This window comes from Pundamilia nyererei, unplaced genomic scaffold (genome assembly GCF_000239375.1).
Source record: "Pundamilia nyererei isolate P.nyererei 1_Seehausen unplaced genomic scaffold, PunNye1.0 scaffold00257, whole genome shotgun sequence".
Classification (NCBI taxonomy): Eukaryota; Metazoa; Chordata; class Actinopteri; order Cichliformes; family Cichlidae; genus Pundamilia; species Pundamilia nyererei.
This window is the reverse complement of record NW_005187658.1, coordinates 570,389-586,491: the sequence shown is the minus strand read 5'-3', so window position 1 is coordinate 586,491 and position 16,103 is coordinate 570,389. Positions and strand designations below refer to the sequence as shown.

Here is a 16,103-nt window from a genome sequence, read left to right as displayed (position 1 = left end):
AAATGTGTATATGTGCGTATGTGTATATACGTATGTATGGATAGATAGAAACATATATGTATATATATAAAAATAAAAATTACACATAACATATAATGTAATTGCAAGGAGGTATTTCTGTAGTCTATTGATAGTAGATAGTGGAAAAGGGGAGGGATTAAATAAGCTTCTTCCTGCTCCTTTTTGAACATGAAAGTTATTTGGAGTTGTGGTTGCTCGTTTTCCTTTTGTTTTGCTTTGTTCATTTGTCTCTTTTAATTCTATGTTGTTGTACTTTTTCAACATGTTCAAAATAAAGATTCAATCAATCAATTTTTCTGTTTGGCTTCAAATCTGAGTCTCCAAAAGCCAGTCAGACAGTAGAGTTGGTATAAACAGAGAGAGGAGACGAAGCTTCTTTTAGACAGAGGAAGGAAAATATTTAGATTCACTTGAAAGGATAATTCTGTATTTTTAGCACTTTCCACTTTCACTTTCATGCCATTAAGCTCTAATTAGCTTTAATTTCACTTCAAATACACGAACACAGAAAAGTAAGAGTGTGATTCTGCCAAAGGTAAAACCTAAACTGTAGCATGTTGAAAGGTCCCTGCTCACTGACCCCTCTGTCTCTTCACTGCTGTATATGTGCTGGGTTATTTGGACTACATTGCATTGTACAGTTAGACTATGATTGTATCTGTGGGGCTTAAAAACAATGACATTTGTCCACTCACTCACAGTGGATTCATTTTCAAAGATCAGCACTTCTTTAGGGCTGATCTGGAGACATTAACTGGCTCTAGATGACAGAAAGCGCTGCAAGGACAGAAAAAACAGGATTAATTTGGTGCACATCATGACAGCTGGGATTCATGTATTGTGCATATTTTGTGTTGAGGCTTTCTCTTTGTGACTGAGGTCCGTACTGGCGGTGGGATTTGTATTGAGCGTGCAGTGCAGAGTGATCAGACACACGTGCTGTTCCACAAACAGGATGTTTTTATTGTAGTCACTGCAGCAAGTGAGATCGGTGAGAAATAAACCAGGAGAGATGGAAGGAACAGATCAAACAGCAGATCTTAAGTCCATGATACAATCTGAATGAGGAGAAAAGGCTCACTGTGTGGAAGGCTGAGATACTCGTCATTTCTGAGGACGAGCAGCAGAGACAGGCCACAGAGTATTTTCCCAAAAGTCTCGGGGATCATCGAGATGTTTTCTGGCAAAACTGAGAGCAGCCTTTGTTCCTTTTGCTCAGCAGGGGTTTCTATCTTACAGTGTGATTTGTAGATTTACACAACTGAAATCAATAATATGTAAGCAGACACCCAGCTGCATCTGTCCACTAAACCTGATTCTGCTCTCCCCGTCCTCCCTCACCCTCTGCTTAGCTGAACTAAAGTCATGGTTCTCTTCTAATTTTCTCAAACTCAACAGTAATAAATCCGAGCTCCTCTTGGTCGGCACTAAATCAACATTATCCAGAACCAACAGTTTCTCTGTTACTATCAATAACTCGCCAGTCTTCATTTCTTCCTCTGTGAAAAGCTTGGGTGTCATCCTCCACAGCACTCTATCTTTCAATTCACACATTAATAACGTTACTCGGTCTGCATGTTTCCAATTGCGCAACATTAATCGTCTCCGTCCTTTTCTCTCCCCACATGCCGCTGCCATTCTTGTCCACCGCCTTGTTACTTCCCGGACTGATTATTGTAACTCACTTCTTTTTGGTCTTACTCAAACATCCACCCACAAGCTCCAACGCGTCCAGGACTCTGCTGCTCGTATCATCACCAGGACCCCCTCTGTCCACCACATCACTCCTGTTCTGCAGCAGCTTCATTGGCTCCCGGTCGCATCAATTTCAAAATACTCTTGTATACATTTAAGGCTGTTCATCATCTCTCTCCTCCATATCTCTCTGACCTGGTTAAGATCACCGCCCCATCTCTGTGTCTCACATCTTCTTCTTCCCTTTCACTCTCCGTCCCCTCCCCCCGTTATGCCACCACGGGGAGCTTTCAGCTGCTCCACGACTCTGGAGTTCCCGACCTCCTGATTTAAGAAACATCTCTTCCTTCTCTCTCTTTAAGTCCAAGCTCAAATCCCATTTGTACAAAATAAATGTACCCACATACCCACATAACCTCTCCACTCTGCTATTTTATTTATGTCTTGTGCTTTTATGATTCTGTAAACTGCTTGCTTTTATGTTGCTTTATTCTACTCTGTACAGCGACCTTGAGTGTTTTGAAAGGTGCTTTCAAATAAAATGTATTATTATTATTATTATATTTCATGAGCTGTCCTGGCTGATTTCCACCCTCTACACCAGGGGTGGGCAATTAATTTTTACAAGGGGCCACATGAGAAACCTGAGTTGCATCAGAGGGCCACATCAACAACATCTTGAACCCAAGTCTGCTTAACTTTCTTAAATTGTAAAATTCACTAAATTATATATTACGAATAGCTGGCACAAACGACAAACAGGAGGGAATGTTGGAATTGATATTTTTTATATTTTCATTTATGCTTAGAAATATATAATCATCTGTATGCTGATAAAAATCACATCCTCATTAGGTCTGATTAGATTCTGTGTGCATGTGTACCATGAGATGAGAGGAAGCAGCCTCAACCTGATAATTTCCTGATAGCTTTAGTCTGTTTCTTCAAAGTGCAAGACTAAATGTTCGTCTGAGACAACACCTGTTGCACGTTACTGTTCTTACTTCTGCTGTTCTGCATGCCTCATACACACAGTTTAAGATCATTGAAAGGTCGTATGTCTATGGATAGTATAGCTGGAAACATGCACAGACAGAATACAGACACTGATGTTCAGAGATGCCTGCTTAAGAAGGTCACGTGTATTTGTAATTGCATATTCATGATTGATTGCTTGCTGACAATAAAAAGAGCTGCAGTGAAGGAATCAGTCGAAGTGAGCTGAGTTCAGGTGAAGGAATCCTTCCTTCGTGAGCCACAAACGCAGAGCGCCTTCTTGCCTTGTTTTGTCGTGCAGTTATTGGTCTTGTGTTCCAGCGGGGTTTTGTACTTTAATAAAGCCAACACTCCTCATCCCCGTGATGATGATCACTGGACAGGAAAGCAGGTGGGCATTCAGTGAAGGATGATGTCAGTCGAAATCCTTCTGAACGAACCGTCTGACACGGCGACGTGATGACGAGCCACAAATGACCAAATCAGTTCACAGGTTGGACTCTGTTCCCCTCTACTGTCTCACATCTGCTCCTCTCACACAACATCACACGGACCCTTTCTCCCTCCGCTCTACTGGACGTCACATCGTCCAATCACATGATTTAACACAAAGTTTAAACTTGACCTTTAAAATCACTTCATTGAATCTTATTTAACACAGAAATACCATCACACGTGGATGTGATTCATTTCATGTTTCATTCAGTTTATGTAATTCTGCTTTAATCAGATTAGCCTTCAGCACATTCTCACATGATGTGCATTGTAACATAATCCCTTTACTCCAAATACAGAGGAATACGTCCTTTTAAAACTCTGTGCTTGTTCTTTTATTTAAACTTCTTTTTAGTAAATCATGCAAAGTACAGGTCAGATATTCTCTGAGATGTGTCGTCTTCCACACACACACAGGTCACTCTGTGATCCATCATATAAACTCAAAGTTTACACCTATGCACGACCAGCATTAAGACCAGCAACTATCAGCAAGGTCGCATATGAATGGTTCTGTGTTCAACGACCTTTCATTGAAAACCAAGTGTAATGATGGTGTGGCGACAGAGTTCTCTTCTCACACTCCAAGTTTAAAGATCACATGAAAGTAAGCCACCAGAAGAGTCATTTTTACTCCTTTTTATTTTATTTGTATATTGACTTATATCAATGTATATTTGATGAATAATGAAAATGCTTTATTATTAAAATGGGGAAACACTATGTAGCACTCTGATCAGTGTTCGCATAAGGCTGGATATTAAGACCTTTGTTCTCAACTGTGGGCGTGACAGTCTCTCGACCTCGCGTCACCTGACACTGCCCAAAAGCTTGCACCCAGACGTCGTGGGCAGGTAGCCAGACTTGCTTGTTTGGTACCTCCCACCTAAATATTTTTGCTGATCAAGCACATCCCTCTAAAGCATTGGTAGACAGCTGTGGTCTCTGGACACTGTAGACACTGCTCAGGAACAACTCAGGAAATACCCGGGAGATGTGCCAGGCGCCACGGGACACCGCCAAAGGTTCCTTGTCGGTGCCCTGATGGGTCAGAGCAAGAAGAGGCCTGCACAATATTAGAGAGGGGGTTTGGGTGTTATGGCTGTTAAGTACAGCTGACATTTAAACGTGGATACACACGGGGCCATTTACCTGCATCTCGTCATCAAATCACATGATGCAGCACACACCAGACTGAAGCGGCTGGTCCTTCCCCGGAGCCACTGCATCGAGCCTGCAACACACTCAGGATTTATTCAAAGCCAACTAATGGATGGCAAATTATGTAAAGCATCACTCTGGAGGTCTTAATAATCAGTTTACCAATTTAAGCATCATTTGAAACAGTATAAATATACACATAAAAGAAGCAAAGTAAACAAAGATGTAGTGCAGTTTGGAAAAGCCTAAAACAGCATGTTTGCTCCTTACTCTGGCCATCTAATTCTAGTTATTTCTCTCTATCTGATACATCAGACGGCAGCTGGAAGGGGTCAGCAGTTTAATTACCTCTGAGACTGGAAAAAGAGAGCATCATTCTCTGAATGGAAGGTATGAACTTGTCTGGACTCCTCAGTGCTGAGAGGACTTCCTGGTTCGCTTTGACTGGCTCTCAGTGAAGGACACAGTCCTGTCTCCAGGTCACAGTCACTCCAGGAGAGAAGACTAGCAGACTGGACAGGGTTTCCATTGGGGTCAAGGGGGTCTGCCTGATCTTGGCAGCTTCTCACAGGCTCCAAGTCGTTCTGGGACGAGGACTCTGGTTTGATGTTCGGTATGGGGAGGGCGGGTGTGGAGGGCACGCTGTGGGACAACTGCATTTTCTTCATGTGCTGGATTACAGAGGCTGCATTGAAGGCTTGCTGTTGGAGATCCACAAAGTGAGCAGTTACTACAGCTGCAGCCTGCATCGCACAGGTGCAACCAAATATTTTTTTGTTGTCGCACCACTGAAAAATTTGGTCGCATTTGTGACCAATTTGGTCGCACTCTAGAGCCCTGATTAGCCATTACCTTCCATTTGGATGTGGCAAAGTTTCTCTCCAACTGTTCACACACAGACTGATAAATGTCCTGGTCTCTAGCTGTGTCTCCAACAATCCTGCGAGGGTAACATGAGCAGACGTACAGTTAGGTTCTTGGGTATTTGGACAATGTTGCGTCTGTACACCATCATCGGGCAGATAGAGCTAGTCTTTGTTCCACATTCTCCGAGGCTCAAAAGTAGTAAGACAAACAAACATAATGTGTTCTCTCTTAACCGAGGTCTGTCTTCTGTCTTTCAGGCCTTTGTCTTGCATAGCTGGCCATAACTTTCCTTCTTTTTAAGAATGATTGTTGATTTGGCCAATCATACAATGTTTGCTATCTCCCTTATTTTGGTTTTTCATCCTGCTGACAACCAAATAGTTGAAGACTTGGAATGAACCCCAGATATTAGACCAGATCAGTTTCTCACGTGTCCACGAAGCTGCTTCTATATCAACTAACCAATTACTTTTGAGTCTCTCAGAAAAAGACTGTAATTCATAAACAGCTGATACTTTTGTCCATAAATCAAGCAGAAAGCTATCTTCAGTCACATGTTGATTATGTGGTTTAAAATGTGTAATCATTGTCCAAAACATTACGACGTTTAAGAGGCAAAGCACTAACCAGGGGTGCCTGAGTGCCTGTTCAGTGGTGAAGCGTTTAGTGGGGTTTTTCTCCATCATGTTCTTGATGAACTCTTTGGCTGTTGACACATAATATGGACAGAGTTCAGTTCAGCGTACAGTAGCATGATTCCTCTATGTTACACACAGTTTTATTAAAGCTCTCGAAAACACATCTAAAGCCCTTCATTAGGAACACCTGCATATGAAGAGAACGTGTGAACCCACAAACAGGAGGATGCTCGGTGGTGCCAAACACGGCTGCTGATTGATTGGACTCTCACAACAAGATTATCTAGAGTTCACACAGAAGGTTGACTTGTAGAAAAGCAGCAGTGTCCTGGATGAAAGTGCTTTGTTGTTGCTGAGCGATCGGAGCAGATTGATGGCCCATGTTAAAACCAAGCCCTGGAAAGGCCCGGCTACGTCTGCAGCCTGTCCGCAGCTCGCACACAAAACATTTCACTGCATGTTGTACTCTGCATGATTGTGTATGTGACTAATAAAGCTTGTTTGTTTGATGTAAATTCTATGAGTTCAAAGTGGAGTTTTTCAAAGAGGAAGAGGATAAGCAATGCTGTGTTTGTTCACAAAAGTAAGGCCACCACAGCTGGAACAATCACTGCTCTGCTCCCTGTATTCAGGACAGACCACGCTGATGTTTGCTTGCTCGTGTTACTCTGCTGTGGCTTTTGTTGGGTGGAGTACTCCTGCCTCCCTGCATCTCCGTGTCTGGTCTGTTTGGATTTCTATCTTCCCAGTCATGTCAGCGTGTCTGTCTGCTTTCTCACTGTTCCTTTTAGATGTTCATAAAACTTGACCTCTGACCTTGACCTTCATTGCAAGGTCACTGAGATTCAAACTGGTCCAAGATTTTTAGTAGATACACCTGTGGTATCATTTTGAAGCTCCTAAGTTGCCTCATTGCTGAGTTATTGCACAAACTTGAGTGTCTACACTTGACACTTTTACAGCTGAGGGGCGAAAATGACAAGAAAGTCTGGTTCCTTGGAGGTCAAATATAAAGAAACGAGGTGGATCAAGATTTGCACTGTTCTCATACTGACATCTGCATGATGGATCAGTGTCAGGCTAATGTTCCCGGGAAGCTGTGATTTTAGATCCTGCATGTGATTTTTGCCAGGTTTGGAACTTAGTCTGTACAGTCACATGAATAATTCCCTCTTTAAATGATAGTGAAACAGTGCAACCTAGTGTAATGTAAGTGTGTTAGAAAAAGGACTGGTTGTCATATTTCTTGCGGTTTATCTGACCCAGTCTCAGCTATTTACATCGAGTACTAATGAAGGAAAGAGGAGGGTCAGTACTGAAAACTGTGGTGTGTAGCTGTTAGCATACCTGATTCGGAGATGTCATCCCAGAAGGGCGAATGAAAGGCGTACTCAGCTCTCATGATCTTTGAAAACAAACGCTTCTCGTTTTCTTCAAAGAATGGAGGGTAGCCACAGAGCCTGCAGCACACACACAGCCTTTCAGTTACCGCCGATTTGGATCAACTCTGGATTACTTTAGCAGCCATCGTCATGCTTATATGACATTTATACAATATGCCCTGACGCGGGTTTCATCAATTTGCTGGGTTTCCTCAGCTACTGTAGTAAACGGGCAGAGCGGTCAAAGCCTTTCAGCACAAACACATTCACAGAAATGTTGTTAAGCAGCGTGAAACAAGCTGCACTGATTTACACAGCAGGACAAAGAAATGCTTAAACTGACACTGTTGGGTCTCAAATCCACCTTCTGCTCAACCATCTCTGATTTGGATAAAAATGTTACAACAGAAAATATGAACATTGATAGTGAGGGCTGTGAAATTTCAGCTTCATATATCAAACCCTTTTCTTCTTTTTATGGACTATCGACACGGAGCTGTGAAGCAGCGTTTGAGCATAACAGACTATTAAATATAAAAGTACTTTCACTGAGGAGCTGTAATTTGAGACAGATACATTACATGTCTGAGTACTGGCTAGTGAAAATATGAAAACAGTCCAGGCTTCCTGTAAAGTTCATGTGAGCACACATTAATAAAACATGAATGGTATATAGTTATACCATATGTTGATGCATGCTCCATCATCCAGCTGACTGCAGCTTTCCCCAGTCTCATAAACAGTACAAATATTCATGCAAACTGGAAAAGTTCAAAAACTGGCTATTTGAGATGGATACATTGAATATGATGGCAGCAACATTTCTCACTTGAAGTTGGTAGAGGGCCACAAAAGAAAAGAAAAACAGTGCAATATATCCTCAAACGATTCCAGGAAACTGGGGAAATCTGTGTGCGTAGTTAAAAACAGCATCCTTCTGTCGTGACCTGTTGAACCACGCCATAAACTAAAGCTCTCTGTGAACATGATCAGGAAATGCAGCTGCCATCTTTGTACCAAAGCTCAGAGAAGATGCGTTCCCCTCCACGCAACACTTTCTGCAGGCTCTGCACAGACAAAGAGCCACGACAGCAGCTACGTTCACATACGAGATGAGGACGACATTCCTTTCCCCAAATCCAAACGACTCCCTCCTCAGCTCCCAGACATTATGAAAAGTGTGGATGCTGCACGGTGGTAAACGTGGCCCCGCCCAACCTTTCGGTACCTGTTGCTGCCACCAAATTCAGAATGAGCTGATGTTTTTCTAAAATTAGTAAATTGTCTCATTTTCAACATTTGATCGATTTTCTATGATGTATGGATGCTTTTACAGCAGAGATCATTTGATCCCGTCTTTGATGAGTTGATGAGCTTTACAGATCCTTCTGGTCTTATTTATATTTCACACTGTTGGGCTTTGGGGCACACAGCTTCGTGCTCAGTGCCCAACCTTCCAGCTCGTAGTGACCGGGCTACTGCTGGAGCCACAGTTACACAGTGGAAGTAAATACTGCAGTATGTGGTGACTCTAATATTGTACAAGTGTTCATGTACTTCTGACTTTTGGAATATGAATAAAATCAATAACTGATGAATGTTCGCAGTTCTCCATAAATGATCAGTGAATATTCATGTATACAGTTAGCCATGTTATTATGAACGTGCAGGCCTGTACTTACAGAATATAAGTGATGACTCCAATTGACCAGCAATCCACTGCTTTGCTGTAGGGTTTCTGGGCCAAAACCTCCGGAGCTGCAGAAAGCAGGACAAACAACGTGCAATATAAGCACCATTATAAACAACACACTGTTTCCACTCCAGAAAAAGTCTCGTTAAAGCTAATATGTTAAAGCTAAGTTAATATATGGTTCAAAAGAAAAGGCAAAAAGTTGCCTTTTACAGCATTATTCCATCTAATAATGTTTCTCACAGTCTTGATACTGCATTACAGCTGTTTATTGAGGATGTTCATTTGAGGATCTTCCATTATGTTAACTTTTATTACAGGTACGGTTAGAAGTATTTTATACACATTGCATATCTGCGCTTATTTTGAGTTGATGTTCGGTTCATTGAGGGTCTTAAGCTTCACTGGCGTGACTGTCCAGGTGATCCATGCTGAGGGAAACTAGAACATAGAAGGATAACTGCAATGCATGCTTACAGTACATATAATACATCTAATCTAGGAATAGGCCTGAGCAGAGGCCCAAATGTTTCCAGCCTCTTGTTGCAAACCTGTTGCATTTTATTCTACTTGGTAACAGATGAGCAGAGTCAAGAATTAGCCTCAGAGACCCTGAGGGCTTAAGATTATTACTTGTATGGAAGGTGTTATCAAAATGAGAAGTTCTATGTCTGTTTATAGCCATTAAAGATGTACAAGATGTACCATTAACTGTGACTAATGTCTGGAACCTATTTTATCCGTCATTGACGCCATGGGGGGGCGTGTACCCCACTGCTGTATAAGTGTCCACAGCCTGTATTTTGGTCAGAGGACATATGCTGATGTTTTCTCCAGGCTGTTAATAAACTCATCGTTTGATTGCACTTTTCTGGGGTGGTTTGTGACTCTGCTCTACATGGATCGATTTCACGACATTTTCAATAATAATAAGATCAAAGTCCAGTTTATTTATATATCACATAAAAAACAACAGAGCTGACCAGAGTTCCCTTCCTGCTGCTCCACCTGCTCGTTACGTTCACAATAAATCAAAACGAGCCCTCCAGTTCGTGCTGTCACTGCCCACATGAGCACTGAAGCCTCTCAGCAGGACGATGGAGCACCCCACCCAGTGACTCCTGGGAGGTTACGTACTGTCATTCAGCACATACACAATAACTGTCTGATTTATGAAAACTGGGTTTTTTCTTGCTCCAGTGTGATGAGATTTTGACCAAAGTAATTGTTTGTGGTATTAAGCTGTAGTACAGTAAAATGGTGCTTTCCCACAGCAACAATGTACAAATGGTCTATCACTGCAGAGGGAAAAACAGTACGTATGTCAGTCTATTACATATGCAGAGAAATGGTTAACTCACCAACATATCCTGGTGTTCCACAGGCTGTAGACATCACTCCATGCTCCAGCGTCTTAGACAGACCAAAGTCACTCACCATAATCTTTGCATTCTCATCTGTATTATAGTACAGCAGGTTTTCAGGCTGAGAGAACAGGAAAAGCAAGACATGAAATACAGAAACGTACCTAAAATGTTCAAACACACTCATTAAACATCTGTTAAAGTCATTTTACCAAACATGTCAACATCTGTGGCTTTCACTTTGCTACTGGGAGCATGTTTGTCTTTGTTATGGTGGCTCTTTTGAGTCTTACCTTAAGATCCCTATGCACAATGCTGTTTTCATGCAGGTAGCTGACAGCCTGCAGCACCTGTTTGATCACTTTGCTGGCATCCTTCTCAGTATAAACACCTTTGTCTAAAATGCGATCAAACAGCTCCCCACCTGATACCCTGCACAAAACAGAAGAAGAGTTATCAGCGTTTATGTCTGGCAATCAGGTCTTCTGAACTTCTGCAGGACGGTAGACTAAGGACGACCATGGTCCATCGAATGATATAATAACCGAAAATGTTGTTCCGCTGTGCAAACAGACTTCGAGTAGCATTTAGGAAATGTGCCTGTGACAGGTTTGTCCATCATCTGTGTGAATCAGAGCCATCTGAAATCAGCACCCTTGTGCTCACTAACTGCATACAGTACTGCCATTTCCCCAGTTCTCTGTTTAACAAACAAGGAGAGAAACTTGCACCGCTAAGGCCAAAGTAGCACTGAGCAGTGCTGGTTTTCTAACACTGGAAAATAACTCAAAATGTTAGAAATATTCCAGTGTTAGAAAATCAGCACTGCTCAGTGCTAGTCTTTGTAAATCTTGAAAACTGACTAGGTTACTTTTAAACATACAACACTGTCAACAAAAGTGTTCATTTAACACTCAAAAGAGTGGACACATATAGACACTCTCCAGTGTTAATGTAACACTGGAGATTTTGCAGTGTAGCTTGTGCAAACCGAGCTGGCTGAATGCCCAACACACACACACCGGTGCGTCCTAACAATCTGGAGGGTCCCACCCAGCACTGTTACAACCCCAGTCTGCAGTGGGACCTGTCTGCTTTGCTGAGAGATCCAGAATGCCTCAAGGGTCCATGGCTCCCCCTGTGTCTGTGCCTGAGCGCCCTGAATCCATGGTTCCTGCTCCACCAGTGCCTGTGGATCCCTCACCACCCAACCGAGACCTGAGTGGTCCCGTCACTTTCTTTGCCAGTGCCAGGCCTGGTCCCCTGCAAGCCACTGAAGACATCCCGTCTCCTTCGCCTCTCCTTTTGCTGCTGGTGATGCAGCCAGCCCCCTGTTCATGAGTGGATGACTGGTCCACTTCAGGGGATATTTTGTGAGGCTCAGTAGTGCAGAGTGACCTGAGGCCCCTCTCATGGAACCATGTCTACATTCAGAAGTCCTCCATACTGAGACATTAAACATGAAGAGGACAGAATGAAAGACAGAGAGGGGGCTGAGGGAAAATATGTGCATTATAATTATACTATTAACCTTACCAGCAGCAGCAGCAGCAGCAGCAAGCAATAGATTGTGAAGTACTACGTAGCTGAATTCTGTGTATGCATATTCCCATTTCCATATCCATCACATGCAGGTGCACATAGGGATTATCTATAATGATCTAATAGAAGATTTTCCACTGTAACACGCTCAGGTTATGTTTTTGATTCCAGGATTTGGAGGATGGCTCTTTCTGCAATAGTTCGGGCTGTGAAGAGAACATTAGCAGTAGAGTTTTGTTACTGTAGCGCTGACATGTGTCCTGGGATGAACATTGTGAGGAGACGTGGTAATCTAGTATTACATACTTCACATCAGACTTTGCACAGACAGAGGTCATGTTCCAGATGTGATACGGGTATTAATGTAGTTGCACACAGTTGTGTAAATGTTGGGTTTTCTTTGGACTGGTAAGATTTAGCAGTTTTTACTGCTGCCACCTGGTCCTGCTCCACCACAGCTCTCCACGCCACTTTGTCCTGCTCTGCCAGAGGTCTTCACAATGTCTGGTCCTGTCCCACTAGAGGTCTCTGCACTGTCTGGTCAGGCTCCACCCGAGCCTGAGGTAATCTCTTACCTTCAGGTCCTGCTCTGCCCAGGTCAGAGGTCACCGTGTGGCCGTCTGGCCCTGCTCCACCCGTACCAGGGCACCTCCGTCTGTGTCGGGTCCCTGCCTCTGCCGCCTTCGTCAGCCTCCAGTTCTGTCCTCCGAGGGTCTCCGCCACCATCACCAGCCTCCAGCCAAGCCATCTGAGGGTCTCTGCCTCCACCCATGCCTGCCACGCAGGGTTCTACATCTGCTCTGCTTTCGTCGCTCAGACTTGGTAGTCGACCATGACAACAGAAACCTTATAGGTGCTCCACGTTCCACGTTTAGTCAGCCTTCTCCTCATGTCTATTTCTGTCCTGTCCCAGCATCTTAGTGTTTGTCTCTGTGTTTATTGTACTTTCTGTTTTATTTTGAGTCTCTTGTCCAGTCTTCACTTTTGCTTCTCCTGTCCTGTTAGTCTGTATTAGTTCCAGCTGTGCTCCCACCTGTTGCCCATCCTCTCGTTACCCTGTGTGCATTGATGTCCTTAGTCTCCGTCTACTTGTTGTTGCATTGTCATGCTGCGTATTCTGCAGTTCTGTGGTTCACCTGTAGGTGCTAGATTCCACATTTCTATGTTTTCCTGTTCTTTAGCTCAAAGTTTTCTTTTCTTGTGTGTTTATGAGTTTCCTTAGCACAGCAATAAAGCTGAGTAATTCCTTTGATTTTTCCAAGACGTGAAGCTTAATGTTTTATTGTTGATGATGAAGTCTGAGGAGGCTGAAGCTGTAGAGCAGTGAAAGCAGTGGTGTTTGTGGATAGATGGGCTGATAAAGTGCACGTCTCACTTTCTAACCACAGTGAATTGGACTGAGGGTAAACAATGTGTTTTAAGGTGTTTGACTCTATGTTCGTGCTTGTAGACCTCCTTGAGATTTGGGGTTTTGTAAAGTGTAACATTGAATGCACAGTGTCACAGTGGTTAGCAGTGCCTCGCAACAACAAGGTCCTGGGTACAAATCCTTTCTGTGTGCACTTCTCCCCATGTCTGCGTGGATCCTCTCCACATACTCCAGCTCCCTTCAACATGCAGTTAGTGAGCTCAGGTTAATTAGTGATTCCAAACTGGCTGTAGGTGTCTGTCTCTGTTTGTTAGCCCTGTGATAGACTTGTCCAGCATGTACCCAGCCCTGTGGTGGCTGAGACAGCCTCCAGCACAACTGGGATTGTTGAGATAAGATCATGGATTTTAAGAAAACCATTTAACTGTTGCCATCCATCCACAGAGTGATATGCAGAAGCTGATCCAGCAGTTTAAATCATCTTTTCCCGACTTATGCAACAGAATAAAATTAAGGCTGAACAACTCTAACACGGATTTCTAAATATTTAAAGTTTCTTGTGTAAAGATAGTAAAAGGTCTGCTACAACCGCCTCATCCATACAAGGTGGTAAAATATTGGATTTGGACCCGTTTATTGACGAGTTGTGGCAGCAAAGAATGGGGGTCCCTAAGGAGTAACAGCACATCATTAAGGAGAACTGGATGTTCTGTATTAAACTGCCAGCTGAAGACATCTCTGTCTTATAGCAGCCGCAGTGGTTCTGTGAACAATGCAAATAGAAATGGAAAGAGAAGAATGTGGATATTTGATTAAAGATTAAAGCCGACCTTTTTGTTTTTGATTTGAAATATAACAGCTTGGTGTATTTTGGAAAACAGCCAATAATGAGCAAAGAATGGTAATAATACAAGTTATCAGATGGTTCAATAAACTCCATTTAAAAAAATCATTTTAGCCTTTAAGGGGTTAAAGGCTTGGTGGCATGAAGGAACGACACATAGCTATATTAGTTTGTACCAATATTATTTATTCAATTTGAACAATAATTCAGCCTATTTTAGCAAAAAAGGCTGAATTGTTACTGTTCTGTACACACTGTGTACTCGCATTGTTAATGTAAGATTATACTGCAGTAATAATTGTCAGTGTTGCATTATTTCAAGGTAAACATTAATAGAAAGTCAGCTAAACAGTTCCACTTACAGCTGCATGACCAGGTAGTAGTGTGTTCGACTCTCGTAGAAATCCTCCAGCCCCACCACATTGTCGTGCTTTATCCTGAAATAGTAAGAAGCAGGAGGATAACTCGTTCTTATTCTCTTTAACCTTTGATGTTAGGCAGCAGAACTAGTCACCGCTAGACTTTATTCATTACACATTTGAATAAGTGTGTGTGTTTGTTACCTCCTCAGCACATTTATTTCATTTTCTAGGTTGCTATGGGCGAGATGTTTTTTCTTCAGACATTTCAGAGCATACATTTTCCCAGTTTTCTTCTCTCTCACCATGAAAACCTCTGAAAATGAGTCCCTGTGCAAAAACATCAAAGAGGATTAATGACAGCCTGATCAAATGCTAGAAACAACTTTATCTTGGTTAACAGTTTTATTTTGTTTGTTCTTACAATCCTCTCAGAGATCTACAGAAACATCTTCCCAGGGCGATGGATCCAGCAGACCCCTGGAACAAGCAGGGGCTAGCTGCTCAAACATAAGCTCCACCAGTTCTTTATTACCTCATTTGAAAGCATTTATACTGGGTTTGCTTTTTAACAGGTAAAATTCAAAGTGGTGAAAGAAATACTAAGTTTAATTAGGACAGTGGCAAGCACATCATCCAAGACCAAAACCCTTCGATCATATCATTTCATAGAAAGCGATTCAGCTGAGCACTAATGGACACAGTGGAGGAATGATCTACTGCACAGGTGTCCACCCCCAGGCCTGGAGGGCCGGTGTCCTGCAGGTTTTAGATGTGTCCTTGATCCAACACAGCTGATTTAAATGGCTAAATGACCTCAACATGTCTGGTAATGAACTAATTATGTGATCAGGTGTGCTGACCCAGGGTGAGATCTCAAACCTGCAGGACACCGGCCCTCCAGGCCTGGGGTTGGACACCCCTGACCTACTGTAAAGTAAATACCATCTGGTGGTATGTTTGAGAAACTAACAGTAAAGCAACAATTACCTCCTTACGTTCACACTGATGCCAACCCCCCACCACCACCAGACTGAACTTTAACAGCAGCAAAGTTCTGGTTTCGAACCGTTCCTGCGTTTCCTGTGTGGTTTTTATCCTGGCTCCACCATCCAAACATGTTTGATTCTAAATCAGCTGTCGCTGTGGCTATGAGATAAACACTGTTTAATGTGTGTGTGTATGAATCAATAAACACGTCTCATACAACGCGGTGCTTTGAATGATGACTGAGGCTAGAAGAATGATGTATAAACACCACTTCATTTGACTTTGTGTACAACAAATCTGCTCTACATTTCCTGAGGAACAGCACGTGTTGACCTGCACACAGACGCCGACACCTGTTCATAACACCTGCCTTTAAGTACATTCAGCACATCCATTCACAAGTGTAGGCAGCCAGACACTTAATCCTGTAATGAAGCAGTGCTAGGATGTTCTCAGACTGACGTCTCACACACAGGAGCCTTACTCATGCACTCTGTGACGGGTTTATTAACTCGCTCTTAAACAGCTCCTAACGTTAATTTAATACGTTGCTGCTCTTCACTGATTTAGTGAAGCCAGTATCCAGTGTTGGGGAGTAACGGAATACATGTACCGCCGTTACGTATTTAAAATACAAAATATGAGTAACTGTATTCCGTTACAGTTACCGTTTAAAAAGGTGGTATT

General features: G+C 42.8%; 1 protein-coding gene across 1 annotated transcript in view; it reads right to left on the bottom strand.

The window, feature by feature from the left end:
• Window positions 1-3,831: 3,831 nt before the first annotated feature.
• LOC102209893 (calcium/calmodulin-dependent protein kinase type 1D-like) overlaps window positions 3,832-16,103 on the bottom strand; it is an 18,163-nt gene continuing 5,891 nt past the window's right edge. Inside the window, exons 3-13 of the mRNA XM_005749886.1 lie at window positions 14,631-14,756; window positions 14,430-14,504; window positions 10,606-10,744; window positions 10,310-10,433; window positions 8,938-9,013; window positions 7,221-7,333; window positions 5,863-5,941; window positions 5,221-5,308; window positions 4,717-5,069; window positions 4,360-4,441; window positions 3,832-4,273 (exon numbers count right to left, since the gene is read on the bottom strand). Coding sequence (XP_005749943.1) covers window positions 4,378-4,441; window positions 4,717-5,069; window positions 5,221-5,308; window positions 5,863-5,941; window positions 7,221-7,333; window positions 8,938-9,013; window positions 10,310-10,433; window positions 10,606-10,744; window positions 14,430-14,504; window positions 14,631-14,756 — 1,237 coding nt within the window. The 3' untranslated portion in view covers window positions 3,832-4,273; window positions 4,360-4,377. The remainder of the gene's footprint in view (window positions 4,274-4,359; window positions 4,442-4,716; window positions 5,070-5,220; window positions 5,309-5,862; window positions 5,942-7,220; window positions 7,334-8,937; window positions 9,014-10,309; window positions 10,434-10,605; window positions 10,745-14,429; window positions 14,505-14,630; window positions 14,757-16,103) is intronic.